The 25,792-nt window shown below is 41.7% G+C and overlaps 1 protein-coding gene across 5 annotated transcripts in view; it reads right to left on the reverse strand.

Moving 5' to 3' along the window:
• DAAM1 (dishevelled associated activator of morphogenesis 1) overlaps positions 1 to 25,792 on the reverse strand; it is a 214,121-nt gene that overhangs the window by 84,474 nt on the left and 103,855 nt on the right. For all 5 annotated transcript variants that reach the window (XM_073585596.1, XM_073585564.1, XM_073585571.1 and 2 more), the window contains one exon: positions 7,013 to 7,233. In XM_073585596.1, the coding sequence (XP_073441697.1) occupies positions 7,013 to 7,195 (183 nt within the window). In that variant the 5' untranslated portion in view covers positions 7,196 to 7,233. The remainder of the gene's footprint in view (positions 1 to 7,012; positions 7,234 to 25,792) is intronic.

Raw genomic sequence — 25,792 nt, forward strand, 5'->3', positions numbered from 1 at the left:
GATGAATGTGTGCTGCACTTTATGTACATGCTCAGTAGTGACCAGTGCTGTGGAGTCGTAGATTAGATGAATCTGTGCTGCACTTTATGCACATGCTCAGTAGTGACGAGTGCTGTGGAGATGTAGATGAGATGAATCTGTGCTGCCCTTTATGTACATGCTCATTAGTGACCAGTGCTGTGGAGTCGTAGATGAGGTGAATCTGTGCTGCACTTTATGTACATGCTCAGTAGTGACGAGTGCTGTGGAGATGTAGATGAGATGAATCTGTGCTGCACTTTATGTACATGCTCAGTAGTGACCAGTGCTGTGGAGTCGTAGATGAGGTGAATCTGTGCTGCACTTTATGCACATGCTCAGTAGTGACCAGTGCTGTGGAGTTGTAGATTAGATGAATCTGTGCTGCACTTTATGCACATGCTCAGTAGTGACCAGTGCTGTGGAGTCGTAGATGAGATGAATCTGTGCTGCTCTTTATGTACATGCTCAGTAGTGACCAGTGCTGTGGAGTCGTAGAGGAGATGAATCTGTGCTGCACTGTATGTACATGCTCAGTAGTGCCCAGTGCTGTGGAGTCATACATGAGATTAATCTGTGCTGCATTTTATATGCATGCTCAGTAGTGACCAGTGCTGGGGAGTCGGGAGATGTGGTCAGAGAAACAGAGGAGTCAGAGTCTGAGGTTTGCCTTCCCGACTCCACAGACCTGACTTGCTGGGCTCCCATCAATCAGCCATGGTATACTGACATAGTAGCTGGAACAAAGCAAATGCGAATTTACTCACTCTTTTCCATTACTGAGAATTAGGGGCGCATTCCCACTGAGCTAATGCCATATTCACACAGCTGTGTGATATCTGGAGCATAGAATGATTCTCATAACAGTTACGTGTCTCCTGACCGAAACTGACAGCCTCTTAGACAGGTGGCTGGTCAAAGAATCGCAGCTTGTTCTTCAACCGTGATACACGATGTGTGAATGTGGCATAATCGGCAGAGGATCTTCCCGCTGTTGAGTTGTCTGTAGAAAAATCTGCTGTGGAGAAAACCTGGAGAGTAAACTAACTGACGCTGTGTATTTTGAACTCTACAATAAATCAATTTATGCTGCTGGTGTTGTCCCTAGGCCTCGTTCACACGTTTAGCATTTTTAAGCCAAAACCAGGAGTGGAACAATCAGAGGAAAAGTATAATAGAAATACGTCACCACTTCTGGAATTTTCGCCCACTCCTGGTTTTCGCTTACAAATACTGATGTAAACTATTGACCATATACTGAATGTGGCCTTAGGCTATGTTCACACACACAGTTTTCCGAGAATTTTTGGAGCAGAAACTAAGGAAAAATTGAGTGTGAACTCTCCAATTCCTCCACAAAATTTCAAAACTTCTAAAAAAAAAACAAAAACCTCGAAAAGACTCAGTTCAGTGTTCACATAGCCTTAAAACTATTCCTGCTTATTTTTCATGGAAATCCACTTTACTATTCATATCAGGAGCCTTATAGAGATAATATATATATATATATATATATATACAAAAACATCTGATACTTCTTTGAAGCCAAAGAAAAAATTTAAAATATCTCTGCAATATAAGGGTATGTTCACACAAGCACCTCTTGCAAAGGGTGAAATATGCAGTAAATGCACTATATTTTTGCAAGGAGTCTTGGTGGAAGTGTTTTTTTCTATTGGGGCAGGGAACGATCCCTTATATACAATATATCTAATTTGCTGCCTTGCATTCATTGCCGTGAAAACTAAGATTATTATTATTATTATTATAAGTCACCAATTTACATCAAAAAATGAAATTGTAAATAAACTTTTTTTTTTGACGCAGGTGGGGGTACTCGGTACCGGGCCGGTATCAGTGGGATGTGTCACAGCAGCGGTGACCCGGACCGTGGCCCTGGCACCCAAGTAATTGGGAGATGTGAATGGTGGAATGTAGTTAGATGAATAGTTTGTGACGCCACCTGTGGTGTTCGGCAAGGGAGGTGTTAAGCCGACGCTGCAGACAGATCCTCTGGGACAGATGGTGTGGTGCAGCAAGGATGGTACAGCCCTCCACAGGCAGGGCTGTTGTCCCAGGGCAGTGTAGATGTGGAGACACTTAGATGGTGTAGTGTCCGGCGCAGGGGATGTAGCAGTGCCACGCGAACGGACGCAGGAAGGAATGGAGGACACCAGGGCATGTAGTTCCAAAGCTTTACTCACAGTCTGTAGTGCCCGCTTCCGTGCCCTCCGGGTCGGGGACTCAGTCAACCTCCAGGCAAAATGGAATGCTCCCTTCCACGCTCCGCCACTTATGTGCCTTTCCTGAATGTCTCCTTCATAGCGCCCTTAAGTGTGAAGATCTCCTAGCACCGTGTTACACTGGAGTTCCTCCTGACAGATGTTCCCAAGAACTCTACTTACACGGCAGACAGCTGTAACCTGCTTCAGGGACTCTCTACTCCTAAGTCCAGGCTCTCTTTCCGTGTTGCTGTTGTGCCCTCAAGTCTTAGATGGGAGTAGTGCATTTACAGCCCACTACTCCACCGGTGTCTGCTGCAGAACCATTAGTGTTCATACAACCTCGGGGACCGGGCCCCGGCCTTGCGCTTAGAACTTCTAGGCAGGGTTCTTCCTCTAACCCACGTCCTCTGTGTTCCCTTTTACTCCTACGTTCCGTACTTGTCTTTTCCCTTCTATGGAAGCTCAGTCTTCGGTTCAATGTCCTTCTCCTTCTTTCCTTTCCCGTGCCAGTTGGCTCAGGTCACTGAGGCAGCTGCAGCACTCCTTCCTCCATCCCTCTTCCAGGGATCCCCACTCCTCCCGAGTGGCTTCCTCTCTCCTACTCACTGACCTCAACTGAACCTCAATCCTGGAACTGCCCCGCTCTTTTATATGTTCTCAACTCCATCCACCTCCCAGCACGTCTAGTGTTCCAAGCAGGGAACCACCAAAGGTGCTCTGCCTCTCTCTAAGTAAGGAGCCGCAATGTGGTTTTGCTGAACTACTCTATTGTGTGGGGTGCGAGTGTTGGAGCGTGATCAGGAGCCCCCAACTTACCTGGATGGTGGGGCACCACACCTTAGGAGAAGGTGCAGTACCTCTGTGGCGACTGAGCCTCAGGGGCGCCACACAGGCGAAACCTGCTCTCTTGGCAGTAAAGAAGCAAAGTAAAAAAAAGCAGGTTCTGCCGAGTGTTTGCCGTGATTTTTTGTGCAGTTTTTTTTTTCTCAGGGTACATTTCTCTCTTGTGCATGCTGATCAAGTTTAGAGCATAAAAAAAAAATCTGATTCAACTTCATCAGGTTTTGGCACCAAAAACACAGCAAAACCTGATACCGGCTTTTTAGGAGCCCTTTTTTTTTGCAAAAGTCATTGCTTTCAATGGGGAAAAACGCTGAAAGTAGTGAAATGTTACATTTGGTAAAAAGGCAGTGCTTTCATAAAACAGGAAAAAAAATGGTGTGTGCATGAGATTTCTGAAATCTCATAGACTTTAATGGTACTGTAAAACGCAGCTGAAAATTGGCATAAAAGAGCATTAAAAACACGCTGCAAAAATGCAGTGTGTGAACGAAGCCCAAGGGTGTATGGATACATTTAGCATTTGGTTGCAGAATTTCTGCACCATTTCTACATCTCTTGGCAGGAAACAAAACATGTTTTCAGCCTGCTTTTTTCTAGCATTTTGGGGTGACAAAATGCTTGCAAAAACACTGAAAGAATTAACATGCTACAGATTTTTAATTTTCTGCACCAAATCTGCAAGGCAAAAATAAGCAACGTGTATATGAGACTTCAGGATCCTCATTCACTTTGCTGGCATCAGGAAAACCCTGCAAGTTTTGTGACAAATCTGCAATCAAAAACGCGGCAAAAACGCGACGTGTGCACATAGCCTTAAGGTGAATAGGCCTTGTTGTTTGCTCAGCATTTACCACAACCCTTTTCTCTGTGCCAGGTAAATAATGGAGGCCTGGCCGTGTGTTGTATTACAGGATGTGGCACGGCCGGGCTCATTAGTCGTGGGAGGCAGAGTACACAGTAAGTGATCAGGCTCTGCATCGATTCCCGACACTTTGTATAACAGACTCATCCAATGAACACATTGTGCGGGACACGTTATCCGATCAATACCCAAGTCTAGCACATAAGGCGCTGAGTGCCGGTGACTAATTCTGGAAAATTATAAGTCAGACTAAATGAGTACTAGACACTACTCTAAATATACATTATGTCATGGAGAAGACGGCAGGTAACAAAACCAGTCTAGTTATAAAAGATATGGATGACTTCGATTTTAGGCCTCATTTATCAAAATGGCCTTTGAGGCCCATAGCAACCAATCACAGGGCAGCTTTCATCTTACCAGAAGCAGTTTAGAAAATAAAAGCTGAGCTCTGATTGGTTGCCATAGACTTCATAGCCTATCTTTGTGATCCATAGCAACCAGAGCACGGCTTTTATTTCTTACACCACTTTTGTAAAATCAAAGCTGTGTTGTGATTGGAGACAGTTTTTCTATTAGTCAGGTTTGATAAATGAGGCCATTTGTGTCCAAAGCACACAATAAATCAGAATTAATGTGCGGCCTCACTTGCACGTGCCATTTTGTTACAGTTTAATGATTTACAAAAATGGATGAAAAAAATAAATCTCTATATATAAAAATCAATGTGTGTGTATCACCAACCAATCACAAAGCATCTTTCATTTCACTAGAGCTGTTCAAAAGAAGCTAAGCTGTGATTGGTTGCTATGACCAACAGTTTTCCTTGCAACCAATCACTAAGCATCTCTCATTTCACCAGAGCTGGTTAAAAGTAGCTGAGCTGTGATTGGTTGCTATGCGCAAGTTTTCCCACTTGACAACATCTCAGCAGACACTGACATGGTGGGAGAAATCTAGCATCCCCAGGAACATAAGCTCTAGCCATCGTCTATCCTCCAGAAAGGAGCAGTGAGTACATGACAGAAATGAATCCCCCCTCCTGCTTGGTATCACTAAGTGACACACATGAAAGTAGGAAAGTGCACATATTAAATGTCATGTGGATTTAATATATTTTCACAGACACTTTTATGCATTATTGATGTGTTACTTTGCTCTGATGCTGTGAGTTTTTTTTAAAGTGCTACTTTCCCCATAATTCACCTGAATATACCCATATAACCTGTAATACTTTTCCCATAACAACCCATTAAATATGATACTATACTGCATACAGATGCTGTACATCCATGAGCAACTCAACCGGACAAATTACAAGTTGACGGTGCATGAAAATGTGTGTGAAGGTTTCTCTACTGTACTAATGTATAAGGTTTTTGCCTGTCCATTGGTGAAAAGCATGACTGTGATATTTATGGTGGCAGATACATGAGATTATCAGCCTGATCAGTAGAAAACCTGGGATCTTAGTGAACCATGTTTCTGTGCAATTTCACTATTCTACTTTTACTGGCTCTGATGGGATGATGTGGAATATTAGGGGTAGTAGTCCATTGGCTCTGGCTGACGGGATGATGTGGGATATTAGGGGTAGTAGTCCATTGGCTCTGGCTGACGGGATGATGTGGGATATTAGGGGTAGTAGTCCGGTAGCTCTGGCTGACGGGATAATGTGGGATATTATAGTGAATGTGGCTATGTGGAGTGGGCGGGGCTATACACTCAGCTTTATATATATATATATATATATATATATATATACACATATATATATATATATATATATATATATATATATATATATATATATAACTCTATAATCTTTATAATTTGTTATAACTAACCGTAGTTAGTTACTATGCCCGGGCAACGCCGGGCTCTTCAGCTAGTATTATATAAAACTGAAAACTATGCATTAAAAAAATGCTAGAAGAAATGTTTCTGGTTGTAAGTCCAGCATCAAATCAGGCAGAGAATAAATGTATAACTGTAGGGGTCACTTCATATCCCAGTTCCGGCACCAAATGATTTCTATACAACAGAGTAACATGCAGTCAGACATTCAGTATATTCAGGCATCAAACCACAGACAGCATCAATAACACTGCGCCAAGGTTCTGACGGTGGCTTCTCGGTGCATCAGGGCGCCATGCAGAATACAACAGCGTCTTAATGAGAAGCGGAGCGCAGCTCGGAATCTTAATACGATGTCCCGAGATAAAATGCCTGAACTGCAGTGTAACAATAAAGCAGCTGATTGCAGACTGTACTCAGACTAGCAAAAAAATCTTCAGACTCAAAACGCAGCAGCCACTTGGGCATATATAAGGCTTTCGAGTTCAGGTCCGGAGACCCCCTGGCTGCTCTGTGCATCGAAGTCCGTACTCAGACCGCAAAACATGTGTGTGAATTTGACCTAAAGTCCTTTTCTAAAAATTAGTAAAGATTATATTTGTCAGGTAATGCTTAGTTATGAGTTAACATGCTTTGATAAGGTGGAGCAGTGAGATATGCAGCCGCGGGGACTCGAACATATTATTCAAGTACGCCGAAGACGCTTGGGTGCTAACCGAGTGACTTCAGCGTACTTGAAAACTATGTTAAGAGTCCCTGCGGCTACCTTGCGGCTGTTAGACAGCCGCAATACATGAAGGGATTGCCTAACAAATAGACAATCCCTGCAAGTGGTGCTGCTGTCCAACAGCCGCGGGGACTCGAACATGTTTTTCGAGAACGCAGCAGACACTCGGTTAGCACCCGAGCATGCTTGCTTAACACCTTGTCCGAGCACGTTTGCTTATCACTAGACCCTACTTCTCGAGATCGGTGGAGGTCCCCGCGATCATACATTGTTTTTCACCTATATTGTGCATAAGTTATAAACGTATTTCGTGGAAAACCCCTTTATATCAAACCAATTAGAATGAATGAAAGTAGAGGAATGAAATGGTTTCCGATAAATTCCATGAATATGTCTGGGATACAAATACAGGCCATTTCTCCATCAGGACCTTCATTAATTATTTTGCACATATCTTTAGTTTATTACAGCGACACTTACCACCAACTCTGCAAACATGACATCAAGCTCCTCAGCTGCGGGGATGGGCAACGTCGGCTCCATCGAATGCAGAGCAAAATTGCTGTCATTTCGTAACCGGTAGGTAATCTCCGGATGTTCATTGCTTCGAAAACAGCAGAAGATGAACGAGATTCCTCGGTTACTCCTCTTCCTTGGAGCCATGGCTGAGAGACTCAAGAGTCAATACTACCTAAGAAATCCTGGAAGAAAATAGAAAAAAAATTTAAGAAAACGTTTTGTCATCAGGTTTAATTAAACTAAAACATATCTCCTAAATTTGCATCCAAATTCCCAAAATGCCCAATCTTATGTACATTTGCATTAACCCATCCAGTTTGTCCAACAAGACAATCCCGCAAAAATACAGATCGATTGGGAAGAACCCAATGGAAGCTTTGCTAGAGTATCACAATAGCGCCACCACTCCTGTGCGCTCCCTGTTTTTCCTTTAGATTCTCCAATAATACCATATAGCTATAAAATAGGGAAATTATCTAGTGAGATCTAACAGGGTCAAAGGTGGATTACAAAGTCTATACAGTGCTGAGAGATCTACACGTTAGCGCCAGATAAGTAACAGGAAATGACATATTAACGACAACTACAATCAAGAAAAATAAATAAAACCAAATAATTATGCAAATATGACATTTCTTGCCCATTTTCAATAATTAATGATTGACAGAATTAGTTGCCTAGTTAGAAGTCAAATACTGGCAAAACTGCAATCGTGATTAACAGACCCTTGAGTCATGTTCCCACTGCAAATTTGCCACTATGGATGTGAGAGTGGAAAATGCACAGAATAATAGAGTTGCGACATTGTGGATTAGAGTAAACTAAATCTATGACACCGTGTGTAAGAAAACCAAATTTTCACTGCAGACTTCACTTTACTACTTTGCAATAAAAAGGCAGGGTAATCCACAACAAAATCTGGACTATTCTGGTGCAGATTATGCTGCTGATTTTGGTGCAGAAATTCTGCAGCATGTCAGTTCTGTGTAGGAATGTTCCCATATAAAGAAAGCAGATTTTGCAGAAAATTTACTGCATATTCTAGTACAAATAAAACTTAAAAAACACCTTTTCACTTTTTGGAAAAACTCTTGTGGAAAACTGATCTACATTTCTGATTTAAAACCATCAGCACGTCAATTTATGCTGCAGATGTCACTGCATAATGTCAGCTTTTGCAATGCATAAGGTGAAATGGGCGGAAAATCTGCCTGGTTTTCGGCAGCAATATTTACCATTGCGGATTTTACCCCAACACTGCAGGGGATATGACATGTACAGGATAGACCAAAAGTTTGGACACACCTTCTCATTCAAAGAGTTTTCTTTATTTTCATGACTATGAAAATATTAGATTCACTCTGAAGGCATCAAAACTATGAATTAACACATGTGGAATTATATAATTAACAAAAAAGTGTGAAACAACTGAAAATATGTCTTATATTCTAGGTTCTTCAAAGTAGCCACCTTTTGCTTTGATTACTGCTTTGCACACTCTTGGCATTCTCTTGATGGGCTTCAAGAGGTAGTCACCGGAAATGGTCTTCCAACAGTCTTGAAGGAGTTCCCAGAGATGCTTAGCACTTGTTGGCCCTTTTGCCTTCACTCTGCGGTCCAGCTCACCCCAAACCATCTCGATTGGGTTCAGGTCTGGTGACTGTGGAGGCCAGGTCATCTGGCGTAGCACCCCATCACTCTCCTTCTTGGTCAAATAGCCCTTACACAGCCTGGAGGTGTTTGGGGTCATTGTCCTGTTGAAAAATAAATGATGGTCCAACTAAACGCAAACCAGATGGAATAGCATGCCGCTGCAAAATGCTGTGGTGCCATGCTGGTTCAGTATGCCTTCAATTTTGAATAAATCCCCAACAGTGTCACCAGCAAAGCACCCCCACACCATCACACCTCCTCCTCCATGCTTCACGGTGGGAACCAGGCATGTAGAGTCCATCCGTTCACCTTTTCTGCGTTGCACAAAGACACGGTGGTTGGAACCAAAGATCTCAAATTTGGACTCATCAGACCAAAGCACAGATTTCCACTGGTCTAATGTCCATTCCTTGTGTTCTTTAGCCCAAACAAGTCTCTTCTGCTTGTTGCCTGTCCTTAGCAGTGGTTTCCTAGCAGCTATTTTACCATGAAGGCCTGCTGCACAACGTCTCCTCTTAACAGTTGTTGTAGAGATGTGTCTGCTGCTAGAACTCTGTGTGGTATTGACCTGGTCTCTAATCTGAGCTGCTGTTAACCTGCGATTTCTGAGGCTGGTGACTCGGATGAACTTATCCTCCGCAGCAGAGATGACTCTTGGTCTTCCTTTCCTGGGGCGGTCCTCATGTGAGCCAGTTTCTTTGTAGCGCTTGATGGTTTTTGCCACTGCACTTGGGGACACTTTCAAAGTTTTCCCAATTTTTCGGACTGACTGACCTTCATTTCTTAAAGTAATGATGGCCACTCGTTTTTCTTAGCTGCTTTTTTCTTGCCATAATACAAATTCTAACAGTCTATTCAGTAGGACTATCAGCTGTGTATCCACCAGACTTCTGCACAAAACAACTGATGGTCCCAACCCCATTTATAAGGCAAGAAATCCCACTTATTAAACCTGACAGGGCACACCTGTGTAGTGAAAACCATTTCCGGTGACTACCTCTTGAAGCTCATCAAGAGAATGCCAAGAGTATGCAAAGTAGTAATCAAAGCAAAAGGTGGCTACTTTGAAGAACCTAGAATAGAAGACATACAGTATTTTCAGTTGTTTCGCACTTTAATTATAAAATTCCACATGTGTTAATTCATAGTTTTGATGCCTTCAGAGTGAATCTATAATTTTCATAGTCATGAAAATAAAGAAAACTCTTTGAATGAGGTGTGTCCAAACTTTTGGTCTGTACTGTACATGAGGTTTTTAAAATTGCATTTACTGTATTATGGTGCAGATTTTCCACGTGCAAATCTATGCGGAAAATCTGCACTATGTACACATGGCGTGTTTTGACCCATGGGGGGTTAAATTACGTGAGCATCTTTTTATTTACCGAGATCTAGGGCTATGTGTACACGTTGAGTAGGCAGGAAAATCGCTACGTAAAGTACACATTTTCTTTTTGGATATGTTATTCTTCCCATTCATTTGAATGGATTAAAAACTCTGCAAAAATGCTGAAAAAAAAGTGATATAAAAAATATAACTGCTTTGATGGTTCAAAGATATACTGTACAATACTGGCATTGGTAAAATGCTACATTTTGTTTCAAAGGCAAAAAGGCAGCATGTGAACAAGCCCTGAGGCTGTGTGCACACGCTGCGGATTTTGCTGCGGTTCCGCAGCGGTTTTGGCTGCTGCGGACCCGCAGCAGTTTTTGCTGCGGTGTACAGTACCATGATTCCCTATGGGAATCAAAAACCGCAGTGCAGACGGTGTGGAATTTTCCGCGCGGATTATCTGCGGTTTTCAATCCGCAGAAAGAATTGACATGTCAATTCTTTCTGCGGATTCTCCTGCGGTTTGCCATCTCCTCCATTGAGGAGATGAAAAACCGCAGGGCAAAACCGCAGAGCAATCCGCAGGTAAAACCGCAGGTCTTTTGACCTGCGGTTTCACCTGCGGATTTTACAGAATCCGCGCGGATGAATCCGCACATAATCCGCAGCGTGTGCACACAGCCTAAAACTGAATCAGATGGAGTGCACTGAAACCATAGGCTTCATCTGAACAAGCCAAGCAGGCAAAAAACTTGCATCACAAAACCCCAGAAATTCGCTGTGAAACAGTGTCCCGTTTTTGACTGCATGTCCCAAAAGAAAAAAAAAAAAAAAGCGTTTTATGCAAGTGTGCCCTTTAGGCTATGTGCAGCGTTTCTGGACAAAAGAATTGACATGCTGCGGATTGTAAACCGCGGAAAAATCCGCAGCATGTGTACAGCGTTTTCCAGTTTACCATTGAAAACAATGGTACTGTACCTCGCACCTAAATCTGCTGCGGACCCGCAGAGCCTGAAACGCTGCCGATCCACAGCAGAATCCGCACTGTGTGCACATAGCCTAAAGCATAAAAAAGGGCTCAGGCAAATGAGAGATAAAGAGATCAACCGTAGAGTCAGGTGTACGTGAGAAGATGTGATGCAGCACAGGTGTCCGGGCAGGTGTGACCTTGTAAAGGTGGCAGCTGTATACTGCCAGGAGATATATGCAAAAAGTCCATTAAACCCATATGCAGATAAGGAAAAAAAAAAAAAGCAAATGCAGAAAGTCGTTGAAATAAGGATGTATTTACATAAAAGATTTTTTTTTTTTTTCCCTAAAAATTTTTGCATGTATGATAAAGCAAGCACATGAATAGTTAAAGGGCTCCTAAATTATTTCCATCCACTCAATGCCAGCAATAAAAGACAAACATGAGCCCCGCTAATCCTCCCCGGGGGAAGTCATAACAAACAAAATGGAAAGCTAATTTGTAGATTGGTCAGTAGGTACCTGAATGCAAATAAATGTGAACCCCTTCCGACAAAGCTTTATTACCAAATCCAGATGCATTTTCATGGTGAATTCTGCAGCTTTCCCCATTTGTTTAATCATCCACGATGCTAATTAAGAAATGGATGCCGGATGTCATTTTTTTTTGTCCATTATTAATGATACGGGGACATCTTTATGTAGTTACGCTGTACATTAGCTTGAAGGCATGTGTCTAACATGAATCGCTGACAATGGAGATGACAACCTAACAGCCTGGCCACCGCAGACTATTTAACTCTTGCACGCACCTTTAATTAGGGACGTCGTGTTTTTCTAGTATATAGGACAAGCCATGCAGATTCGCCCACATACAAGGAATATTGATGGCAGCAGAATCCATATTGGAGATACCATGCATGCCTCTTCAACATAAAGAAGGAACCTCAGAGAAGTAGAGAGCGCAGGATTAGGTCACTGGGGCTGCCAGTGAACCACTAAGACTAGGTGATGGCTCCTTTGTTAAGACATCTGACACATTTTCACCAGAAGAAAAAGGTCGGCATGCTGCTCTAATTTTTTTTTCCCATCAATATGTTGGATCCATCCGCGAGTTGCATTTTTTCAGTTCTCCTAACAAAACAGAAAAAAGGAACTCCAGACACCAGTGTGAACCAAGCCTTATGGTCTGCTCCTACACAAAAAATAACACAGGTGCCCAGCTAATCCAACAGATTACAACGGGATCCATAGAATTCCCTTGTTTTGATAGGACGAATATTGCAGCGCTATACTTCCATCAAGTCTGACCAACCTATCAATCGAGGCTCCAACGCAGATGTGAACACAACCATGTAAAAAAAAACATATATATAGTGCTCCTGTTTTGTTAGATATGAGGTAGACAAACACAGTTTTAGCAAATTATTTTTCTTCTCTTATTTCCTTGAAGGTGTTGTCCAGCCGAAGTTGATTGATGATCCATCCTTAGATGATGTGAAACATAATGCTTTGCACTTGAGCAGGTACGGCAAGGTTCCCTGTATCACCAATCGGGTACCAATGCTAGGTGCTGGGCCAAATGCCCAGCTATACAAGTGCCCGAAAGCTCAAAAAAAGGTTTTCCCTAATGTCTTCTGATGCTTACTCAGTGGGGCTGTGCATGTAAGAAGCTCATACTATACACTTAAGGAAGCCTGTGGCACTGAACGTGGGAGTCCTATCCGGAGGTGGCATGTTCTACAGCCAATGCATATATGGTTTAGCAGGAAAAGATTCAGAAATGGAGAAGAATGATTCGAGTCACAGGACCCGGGTCCTGTGACCACGTCAGTACTGTACTTTATGAATTAAAATCACTGCTCCTTCTGGGTTTAAGAGTCCAGTGGGTGGCCTTAAATTAACCGCTGTCAAATGGATGTGTAATGTTGTTGACCTAAAACGGGGTGGTCACGTGGTGTCAACATCAATCAGCAATAAGCAGATGGCAATACCTACTGAGCTTGTCTACTGATCTTGTGCCTACACTTGGCAAGCCAAGGGTGGAATACACAGGTATCCTACCACCACTTATGAAAAAAAGAAATAAAGAACCAGCCCTAATTGTTGCAACACTTTAAGTGGACTGTCAGCACAAAATAATTGTTCAAACCAATCACAGGCCCTCAGGGCACCCTTGGAGCAACCAAATAGTTCAGTGCGCCTTCCCACCTACCTGTTTTCCCATCCATCTCTGCTCTCCTGTAAAGCCAGAGCAGTCCATCTTCATTGATGAAGAGGAGGGCAGATAGATTGGTGTTTGGCCACACCAAGGGTGCACCAAGTGATTGTGCTTTGTATGCACAGTCTTTAATGCTGATAGTTACCATCACAGCAGCCATGTATATTACATTTTATTCCGCAGTATATTTAAAAGCCTTTTTATCGCTCATCTAATAGTTAATGTCAAATAGCAACATGGATAAATGCCCTAAAGCGTACGGTATATAGTGTAATGGTATTGTAGTGCAAATTACACCATAATCAATATGAAATGCAAGGTAATAGTGGAAGTCACCTTGGAGTCCAGAGTCTGATATAAAACCACCATGCAATCTAGCTCTGTTAATAAATCTCTGCGGGAGCTTCTCATCTGATCATTCACTATAGAGATAACATTGGGCTAAATTAAGATTGAAAAGGGGGAAGATTTCTTCCTTTAATACACTTCAATTTGCTTTGGAGAGATTTTCAGGGATATTTACGATTTACTTATGATGATAACCTGACACACATTAATAAAATGTAGCAGATATAAAAGAATAAAACAATCAAACCAAGTAAAAGTCACAAGCATGGATGGAAAATCTTAGAAATAAGGTTTTCTTGTCAGTTCCACAATGCTGACATGTGATCAGATTTTAGGAGACAGGGACTTCCTTCTCTCCAAACCACAAACAGTCAGAAGCAATAAATGTTACTTTCGGCAATCACCAAATGTCACATTGGATACAATTATATATAAAAGTAACCTTTGAACTAAAAAAAATCAGTCATGTGGAGACACAAAATACATGAAATTAGTTGATGTAGACCAGGCACAATAGGTACAAAGTTGGCCTCATTCAAATAGCAGGATTACGTCTGTATGACGACGAAATGGGGCCCTTATTCTGCTGCACAGGGGTCTTTCATGTACCACGGATTTGGAATAGAAGTGTTATCTGTAGGTGATCTGCTCCAATGATGCATTAGCTAGGGTGGTCACATGAGACCGGTGGGGGACACAGAACTGAGAGTGGAGTAGCAACACCGGTCCGAGAGGAAAGTTTTTTTCGTATGAATCACCCTGGACCATTAATAAATATAGTGAACAACCCCTTTAAGGAATTGGCTGGGCTACTCGGTCATTATATTCGTAAACCAATAAGATTAGGATGAGCACTTATAGATCTTTAAAGGGAAATGCTATAATGCATCAATATTCAAATAAAACAGACCAATGCACAACACAAGGATGACCTTTTCATACCTAATCCACGAGGTCTTAAGTTAGGATCATAGAAAGGGATTTTTTACAGTGACATTATGCGGTGACGGGGGGGCTACAGTTGTTTAATATGGGCTGTAGTGTCTTTCTTGGAAAAAATAAAGTCAGATAAGTACTAGATTTCATGAAGGGGGACGTTGGTAAAATGATTTTAAAGGGAACCCATCAGTAACACGATCCTTGTGCAAGCAGATGTAGTGAAGGATAGGGCGGTGTATGAAAAGATATCCCTAACGGGGTGCCAAAATTCAACTTTTATAGACATGCAAATTAGAATTGCAAGTGCACTGGTGGATGAATCAAAGCACTTGCAGTTTCGTTTCTCCCAGCCTACATTTCTTGATTGACAGTTGGAAAGCAGAGGTGGCGTTATACAGCAGAGCTTCGGTCTTTGCTGTCAATCAACAAGCGGGGGGCAGCAAAGAGGAGCCATAGACTGAATGACCGTTCGACTGACAGCTATTGCTCCTAAAAGCCACATAAAAGGAAACACTCGGCTGAGTGATCCGAAGCCCTCTACGACAGAGCCGCTACCATGCTCCTATGGCAGCAGCTTGTCTTTTGAAGAAAAAAAATGGATAGGCTACCTGAATTCAAATGACAAAATCTTTTTCTGCCACGGCCACTATGTTGGGGGATGGACAGTTAGGAGACCTCAAAATACATTAGGTGATCACTCAATTTTGGCCTACAGGGTATGAGGGTTTTAAAAGAAATGTTCAGACCAGTGCATATTTTCACCATGTGATAATAAGTATGTCCATTTCCATATCTGCAGTCACACGCTGCCTAACTTCTACGTCGCTTTTCTCAAGAGAAGTGGATGAGAGGCTAGCCAGTGCAATGCCAAGTCCTATCATATGAAACAGATTTCCTCCTACAATATTATCCTAAACCTAGAGCATTTGCATGTCAAATTGTGCATCTAAAGCATTTAGGACCTTGTGCTCCCCCCCCCCGCCACTGTTGAAGTCACATGTCCTGTAGTGCCCTGAACAGAGTCCCCCTACAACAGCTGGAGACCTGAAGCCTGTCCGTCCCTGGTGTGGCTGCAGCACAATAAAGCTCCCACTAATCTACGTGCTGCATTAGTCTGACATCAAACATCACTTCTGGCTGAACATCAGAGAGCAGCAGAGAAGAGGGAGAAACCCTGATGTAAGATAGACTTATCGGTTATGGTTTTAATATAATACAGGACTACGTCCCGAGATCAAACAATCTTACAAGTTACATTGGCCAGAGCACCGAGCTGTGACACTTGCCTAAATTCACAAGAGAGCACCAAGAACTGGTTATAACACCCTAATCTCTGCGAGTCAGGCTGTAATTTCCATCTCCACGCTCCTTAGAATATTCATCAGGCGATATCCTCTCCCCAGCGCCATTAATGACCTTGTAGTCATCTCCACGGCACTAATTACTTTGCCCATCAGTGGTGGCACAGGCTGATTTGACCAGCCACCGAACATGTGCAATTAGGTTATGATCTATGGGTTTCATCACATAATTTTTCTGCCCAATTATGCAAAAGGCAAAAGCGAGAAACATGAACTGACAGCGTAATTTACTCATATGTCAGGACGAGAAAAATCTGAAATCTTTGCAAGTGAGACTTTCAGAAGAACCAGCTGTGGCCATCCGGTGAGGGTTCAGCAGATCGTTGACTCCAAACTAGCTACCAAGAAAGTTCTACACGTCTTAAGCAAACGGCAATGTATTATTTGTTACTAATGAAAACCATATAGTGATCCAAATACTTTTTTTCCAAGGTTTTTTTTATTTTATTTTTTTTTATATTCCATGATCTGTACATGATTATGGGGGCGGCCATCGGGACTCTGCTGCCATTAATAGTAGTCTGAGATTTACTGCAGCCAAATGGACCATAGGAAGCAATAGACAGGAGACATTCATTGACTTATGGGTCAAGTAAAGTCTCTAATGATCTACTAACAGCTAAATCAAATGGTCATTACTCCATGCTAATTCTCTTGGATCTCTCTGCAGCATTCGACACTGTGGATTATCAGCTCCGTTCCATTGGCCTCAAGGACACCGTTCTCTCCTGGTTCTCCTCCTATCTCTCTGACCGCTCCTTTACTGTATATTTTGCCGGTTCCTCCTCCTCTCACCTTCCCCTTACTGTTGGGGTTCCTCAAGGATCGGTTCTAGGCCCCCTCCACTTCTCCTTGTACACTGCCCCTATTGGTCAAGCAATCAGTAGATTTGGTTTCGAGTACCATCTCTATGCTGATGACACCCAATTATACGCTTTTTCTCCTGACATCACGCCAGCCTTTCTAGAAAACACCGGCGATTGTCTAAACGCTGTGTCTAACATCATGTCCTCACTATATCTGAAACTGAACCTGTCAAAGACTGAACTCCTTGTGTTTCCTCCCTCTACTAATGTACCTACAGTATACCCAACATTGCCATTTCTGTGTGTGGCTTCACTATTACTCCCCAGCAACATGCCCGCTGTCTTGGGGTCATACTTGATTCCGAGCTTTCCTTTGCTCCCCACATTCGATCACTGGCTCGCTCTTGTCATCTGCACCTCAAAAACATTTCTAGAATTCGACCTTTTCTTACTTTTGACTCTGCAAAAACTCTTACTGTTTCTCTTATTCATTCTTGTCTCGACTATTGTAACTCTCTTCTAATCGGTCTCCCTCTTACCAAACTCTCCCCTCTCCAATCTGTCTTGAATGCTGCAGCCAGGATCATATTCCTCAGCAATCGTTACACCGATGCCTCTACCTTGTGCCAGTCATTACACTGGCTACCCATCCACTCCAGAATTCAGTATAAACTTATTACCCTCACCCACAAAGCCCTCCATGGCTCAGCACCACCCCACATCTCCTCCCTTGTTTCAGTATACCACTCTACCCGCGCCCTCCGTTCTGCTGATGACCTGAGGTTAGCATCCTCATTAATCAGAACCTCCCACTCCCGTCTCCAAGACTTTACACGTGCTGCGCCAATTCTTTGGAATGCACTTCCCAGGTTAATACGATTAGTCCCCAATCGCCACAATTTTAAGCGTGCCCTGAAAACGCATTTATTCAGACTGGCCTATCGCCTCAACATATTAACCTAATCTATCCCTGTGTGACACAGCCAAAAGTTTTACCATAACCAGGTTCCCCGCATCATGTTCCCACATGCTTTATGCATCCATTAGCCCTCTGTGTCTGTACTGTTACACACTTAACATTATGGCTGGTCCATACAATCAGGGCAACTGTTACCACCCACCTTTCGTGTCTACCTCTTTCCTCATAGACTGTAAGCTTGCGAGCAGGGCCCTCATTCCTCTTAGTATTTGTTATAATCTATGTGATTATTGTTATGCTGTAATGTCTATTGTCTGTACAAATCCCCTCCGAAATGTAAAGTGCTGCGGAATATGTCGGCGCTATAGAAATAAAATTTATTATTATTATTATTATTATTATTATTATTATTAAGTGTAGTGGGCAGAACTGTGCAGACATCACTACGTAGGGAGAATGAGGAGGCAAGCTAGTCACATGACCTTTTGTGAATGATGGATCATGCGTTATCTATACATTGGTGTGTTATGACATTGTAATCCTGCCTGTGAGGTTAATGAGATGACTGATGAGACGTGATCTTTGCAAAATGCATCAATCTAATATTAGGCTCAGTGTTCAGAGGGAAAACATTTTACTTTCTCAAATACATATAGTAACATGAAAAATTAGAGAAAAAAAAAATCAAAGGTTCTTAAAAATATTTTAAAAGGTTTGTCCAATACGGAGCATGCACTTAATATAGGGTTAAAAATTAAAAAAAGAAAAAAAACAAACAAACATCATGTTGGTATCAACATCAGACTTCCGGCGTGAACATCACAAGAACACTGCAGCCAGTCAGACACATAATCGGCTGCAGCGTTCATGATTGTCTCTGATTGGATGAAATATGAACCCTGAAGCCTATCGGCAGCTGGATATTGATACCAGGTAATGCAGCACTGAGTAAGAAGGACAGTACAGAAAAAGAGTATCATTTCATAATCTCCCTAGGCCCATTAATATTGGGTTGTTCAAAGCTTTTAACATAAAAAAAAATATAAAAAGCAAGTCATTTTCTGATAAAACTTTCCCTTTATAGCACTGCATTAAATATGTAAACAGATTAAAAAAACAAACACGAAAAAAATAATCCAAATTAATCTAGCTCAATATTGAGGTTTACAGGTAGAAAATATCCTAAAAACGAAAAATCAGGAACATAGCTATACATCACTGAGTCCAAAAACATCTTCAATTGTTTAGAGGACATCTTATCTCTATGGACTCTTCTTGGTTACCAAAAAAGGGGGGAAAAAAAAAAAGAAATTAAATACTTTGACCTTAGCACCATTTATGAATCCAGTTGAAGGCATTTTAGTGTTTGAGTTTGGAGCAAAGATAGGACACTGTACTGATGAATAGTGACTCAAGCCAAGTAGTTTTGGGTTTTGTGGATTTATTACGGAGCCAAAAATGTGGCCATATAAGACTAACTTAAAAGCATGCCTTATAATGCATCTAGAACATACATGTCAAACTCTGGCTCGTTGGACAAAACTGGCCCGCAAGTTGGTTTTATTTGGCCCGTGACACCAGAACCACCAACCCAATGTGGGGTTATTACTCTGTACGGAGGACTATGTGGTGCCTATAATTCTGTTGGAGGACTATGTGGGACATATAATACTGTATGCGGTGCCCATAACACTGTATGGAGGACTATGTGGGGCCCATAATACTGCATGGAGGACTATGTGAGACCCATAATACTGTATAGAGGACTATGTTGGGCCCATAATACTGTATGGAGGACTATGTGAGACCCATAATACTGTATGGAGGACTATATGGGGCCCATAATATTGCATGGAGGACTGTGTGGGGCCCATAATACTGTATATTGGTTGGAATGCGATTTTGTCCAAGTTTTTCATTTTGACCCTCTGTTGTGTTTGAGTTTGACATCCCTGATGTAGAGCTAGAAAACAAAAAAGTGTGGAGTACAAATAACCTACAACGAATGCAGACCGGCACTTTACCCCAAACCGAATGGAACATAACATTAAGAATACATGAACGGCCATATATTATTTAACAGTAACATCACTGCCTCCTATTATACCCACTTGAGGAAAGACCTGAAAGTGATAGCATTAGGAAAACCCAAATATCCCACTGAAGTCCAGTTAAACTGCAAAAAAAACCTACAATTTTGCAGTATTGTTTCATATAGCATCCTCCTCATTTATTATTCTCTATACTCGTTAAGTGCTGACTCTACAACTTCACTTAACTGCTCAGTGTTTAGGACTATAAGTAGCCTGTGACTATGAAGAGTGCTGCTTAAATAATGGATTAATGCCCATGCATTATACATCAACAATTTCCATCAATGTAAGAGAGGAAGTTAGCAAACATTGCAACTGTAGACAATAAATGGCATTTCATTCACCTATTAATAAAAGAAAAGTTACAAAGTATGGCGTCGCCAGCAAACAAGAGCCAGTAAAACTTTTTCATAAACACAAAACTTTGTTGTGCTGTTCTTAGTCGGTCAAATGTCACCCTTCCCTCCAATTCCCCAAAATCTCCACCTATAACTATTAGGCTGGGGTAACACATGCGAGAAACTTGCACGAGTATCGCATTTTAATACCAGGCACTGCCGCCGGCACTCGGGACTGGAGTGCTCAGCTGCATAGAAATACATGCATCGGTACACTCCGCTCCCGAGTGCCGGCGGCAGTACCGGGAATTAAGATGTGAGACTCGTGCGAGTTTCTCGCATGTGTTACCCCGGCCTTACAGCAAAAATCCTAACAAACGTTTTCACAACAATATTACATTAATTAATGGTTCATTTGTTTCATATGACCACCGATGTGTTATTCTCTTAATCGTTAAGATTCCACAAGGTCACTTTGATCGCTACACATTCAATTCAGTGGGAGCTAAAAGCTGACAACCAAAATTACAAGAACCCGTTCGCAAGAACTTTCTGTGATACTTTATGGATACGTAGCACATGTGGCAGCAGGCGTTTTATTACCCTAGGACAAATCAGTTGGGGACATTTAAGGTGATGAGGGTTTACCTATATTTATTTCTTACATTTCCTCCAATTAGGTTTATTTTTTATTCCTTCAAAACCCATTTATTATTCTTATTTTTTTTTTTTTATACTATAATAGACCTGTATAATATATATATATATCAGTTCAGTCGTATTCTCATTTTCAGAAATGTAATTGTCAACCATTTAGTGGTTATACAGTGGTTTTTGTATGGCGTCATTAAATTTCTGTACTGTCCACTGTCCTCTACGTGGCCCATATGACATCTGATGGGCCATGGCCCAGAATGTGTACAACATATGACACACAGAGGGACAGATAATTACCTGTAAATTACAACTCCAAAAAATCTGGAACTTATACCAGCATGCATAGCATAAGTGTCGCATTGATCTTGATGTAACGGAGCCTTGTGTCTAGAGTATCCTGCACACCATATCGGCGCACTGTGCAGTGTTAAGGCCCAGTCTCACATAACGAGATTGTTAGCGAGATCGTTGAAATGTCACAGGTTTTGTGACGCAACAGCGATCTCACTATGTGTGACACATAGTGGCGACCGGCCCCCCGTTGGATATCGCTGATCGTGCTCGAATGTCCTAGGCCATTTTTTCATAGTCGCTGTGTTTAACGCCGACGAGTCACCTCGTTGGCGACGCAGAACTCAGGGATGCAGGCGTGAGTCGTCAGAAAAGCTGCTGTGTGACAAGGTCCCAACGACCGCCGAGATCGTTATACGGATCGCCGTATCATTGCTGCGTCGTTAAATAGATCTGCCTGTTTGACAAATAACTAGCGACCATGTAGCGAAGCACCAACGATCCTTTGAAAGACAACTAGAAAGGAAAAATCAGGAATCTGAATGGAAACATTTTCTGTGAAAAATCAATTCCGGAGATATCATTGGAGCTAATAATATAGTTATGAAGCGTAGTCAACAGCACTTACAGTGTTTTCATCCAAAACTGACTTCATATTCAGATAGATGTCAATTAATTTAAGAAAAATTGTTGTATTTTTTGGTTATAACAAGAGAAAAATTCTGTAACAAAATCAAATTAATTTCAGTAATTTTTTTTCTTTTAAATTCTGGTGAATCTATTTCTTTTGTGATTTGGATGGCAGGAACCCAGAAAAAGGGGCAGCCACCCGCCTGCCATTTTGCCAGATTCTTTTTAAGGCTGGGATGGAAATAAGATAAAATAAATTGTACTCCCCTGGCATAGGCTCTCACACCTGTGTTATGCCACCTATGTTGCACTGGCTCCCTGATCTTCGGTTCTTCCTCTTTGGCTCCAAGGCCACACAAAGTCATGTGGGGAAGGTGATGCACATGATGGAGGACTAAAGACCGGCAAGAAGGACTAGAGAGTTGTGGAGGTGTAAAACAGGTGAGGGCCAAGGACAAGCAAGTGGGATGAATTTTATTTATCTTTTTAACCCCTCTACCTTCCCTCCATTTCTTACGCTTTGGGGTCTGGAGAGACTTCAGAAACTTCCGAGCATAATTATGGCAATTGTTATGTGAACTGCAATTAATTGGACCGAATCGCATTTGTCAGATGATCCAAGCAAATCTACCCAAAATGAATTTTGGGAGATTTTCTTATATGTAATTACAGTATACAATCACTTTCCAATTAGTAGGGCTCACCTGGCTGAAGGTGGGGAATGCTGCTCCGTAAAGGGGCTACACATGTAAACTGTAGTCTCCTCATTTCAAGGATTGGTGGAGATTGTGGCAGTCAAACTTTCACCAATCGGAAAGAGATGGCATATCCTAGCCACCATTTTCTGAAATGTGAATACCCCTTTTAAAAGCAATTATTGATCAACCTTCAGATTCCTAGTTTGTGGTCTAGTTCTACCAGTAGGAGAGTGACAAGGCTATCAACACCCTATAATAAAAGATTGTCAATACAAGCCCCTATATAATATGTCTCTTTGCCCATGATCACAAACTATTCATTTGTTATGAACATATAGTGGTAAATAACCCATTTTCTGATTCTGTGAGCTTCCATAGTCTGCATCTCCTGAGGGTAAACAGCTCCTATGTATAGTATAGAATGGTAATCCCTGGTGACCCAATTGTCGGGTCATTGCATCTTGGATCCAGGAGTCACTTAGGTTCAGATGTCGCCCCTTCACTGAAAGAGAATCTGAACATCTCAGAAAGTGGGAAAAAATGTGTGTTCAAAGAGGAACAAAAAGCGATATCTCCAGATCATTCATTACAAATGGACATCTGGCTGACAACAGCTGAGGCCAAACTCCATTACGTGCAACATGAAAAAAGCTAATTCCCTAGAACACAAGCTATTGGAAATTAATACGCCTAGAGAGAAAGAAAAAAAAAGAAGCTCAGTAAATGTTTATGTCCATCCAGGTCAATACTGATTAATGATGGCGCCAGGAGACAATAGACCTGGTACTGGGTTCATCTAGAAGGTACAAGGTCTGATCAGTTAATAATGATTTTCAAGCATTAATGTTGTAACCACAGAATGTTTAATGGCACGATTCCTTCATGTATTTATGAGTAGCTATCACATTCAGTACTAGGTACCGTTCCTCCTGCTTATGAAGCTACACAAGTGACCATAAATACTAGAGCTGCTGACTGCCCTCCTTATTATGACTTTGCCAAACACTGCCGACAAAAGGATGGGAACATCCAATCACCATCTTGTGTCTAGAGATTACTCTATCCTAACCTTTTCCAGACATTTCTTTTTTTACCATTTGTTTCTAACATGTCATGAATTCCAAAATTACAGGATTAAATTCAATTAAATAAATGTAAATGATGCAAAAAAAATACAGAATTTTGCTCTAGAGGATAAAACCTATTTGGTGGCACATAGTCCCCGTAGTTGAATATTACAGTGGCACAGGCAAGATTTGCCACTGTATGGCGTTTCTGTATGGCAATACTAGATTGAGATATTCCATATAAACCTTTGTATGGTGCCATGTAAAAAGCAGAGGTATACAAGATACAGAGGAGCTCTACCGTAGGGTCATAGATGAGAATGGCAGAGGCATCCATGTGCCTTCAGTGCTGAATGGCAGTACCAAGAAATCCCACTACAGTGGGCCAGGGTACTTAGATATTGGGTGAACTGATGCTCTGTTCTGAGTGAAGGAACGTCGACCACTGAGCCTTCCAGCAATAGCCAGAAAACGTCCACTCAAACCACCAATTTTGGTCGATTGGCGGAGACCTCAGCAATCAGACCCATGAAGGGCTTAAAATTTTTTCAGCCAAAGTCAAAAGTAGATACATACAGAATGAAAAGCATCTATTCTGATCTTTGGCTCAAAAACCATACGTGTGATTCCTAAAAGGCCATCCTTTTAGCATCAAATATCTTCAGGGAAGGAGAAGTATTAAACTGAGAAGTAGTAATCCAAATAGCGTTAGGCTGCAGGTTAAAGCAAACGCTAAAGTTCTTCATTTAGAAAAAAAAAGAAGAAATAGCTTGGTTTGCATTAAAAGGTTTTCTAATGGCCCAAAAACTCATAGCTCTATAAACTCATTACCAGAGCAGAGTATTGAAGTCCATTTCAGAATGGGATGGATCAATGGAGAGGTCACTATAACTAATTAAAGAAATAGCTTTGTAGGATAGACTAGTGCTCAGAAGCAAAAGCAAATTCATTACAGAAAAATATCAACAAGCATCGGAGGATAATCACAGTGGGTGAAAATACCCCATTTCTATACAAAATTACGATCGGACTCCGAAGAGCAGTTTGCAAAAACAGCACAAGAGGAAGAAGACGTGATCACGATCATGTCACTGGTGTTCGCGCTGTCCAGCTAGGATAGGATTTTGGCAACTTTTGTCCTCTAAATAATCATCGACTGGTGCAAAAGTTGGATTTCAGATGAGGTTTGTCGGCAATTTTTGTTCCCTAAGGATAGGGATCAGATGCATATGTCTTGGGACATAATTTTTCTGCTTATTTCCGTTAATGTCCTATGAATGAAAACCTCTTTATAGTCTCTTCTCCTAATGTCATCATACGACGCTCATGATTCAAAATGTGTCATTAGCTGGAATCTTACAGCTAAACATTACTTTCAGTCTCCTAAATGAGCGGTAACACTTCCTCTGGACGCACCCATCCTGTTGCAACAGAACAGGGCAAGGACTTGTTTGCATGGATTTTACATGGCTATTTGAGGTCTGCTTAACACCAATGTAACACAAAGACTCCTTTCTTCCGGGCCGGTCTCGTAGCCATGTGACTGCTCATATGATCAAACCAGGAAATTGCGGAAATTTCAGAATATTTTCTAGACTTGGAATTTCACTGGATATTTTACCAAAGTGTGCAATGCATAAGAAAGTTCCTTGACCTGACCCCATTCTGTATTAGCAGACATTTGGTAAAACCTCCATTATGTTTCCAGTGCGCCAGAATCAGATAGCCACAACTGGTTCATTAACCCCTAAAAATATTCCAATGGACAGTAACATCATATCTGCAAGGAAGCTCTTATCATGGCACCTTGGAGATCCATTTAAAATCATTAGCCCAACTTTGATAGACCCCAATGGTCTACAAAATTTGGCATCTTGGAACATTTGTTCTTGAGGATCACAATTCCCAATTTAAAAAAATATATAAAAAATATTGAGAGTGCAAGAATGGACAAATACTACATTTACCAATGGTCCATGTGCACCTGAACATCGGTGATCTGTCAGATATTCAAGCATGATGGAAGTCCTACTTCAACGACCCAACTGTCAAGCATTGGTGTAGATTGGGCGTACTGCCAAATGTTAGCAGTGTGACTTGATACAAGACAATCTGCAATACTTCAAGAGAAGTCACCCGCTCCCTTTTTCTTTGACAGTTTCCTCACCTGGGGATTACAGGAACAGAATGATACTCACTCCACCCCGAGTCTCTAGACACTGTTTTGTGTTATCTACCATGGAAACCAATCCCACTAAGACTCAGGATTCCCCTGTGCACATGCTCCATTGTCAGCAAAGCTTTTTGCCATGTTTATTCTCAAACTATACAGCCGAATTTACAGCATTCAGTAATTCACAGGCCTAACATGCACCTCCGACAATGGATGTGTGCAAATGGAACAACATGAAGATTGTA

This window comes from Dendrobates tinctorius, unplaced genomic scaffold, assembly GCF_039654945.1.
Source record: "Dendrobates tinctorius isolate UK_male_01 unplaced genomic scaffold, ASM3965494v1 ptg000010l, whole genome shotgun sequence".
NCBI classification, from domain to species: domain Eukaryota; kingdom Metazoa; phylum Chordata; class Amphibia; order Anura; family Dendrobatidae; genus Dendrobates; species Dendrobates tinctorius.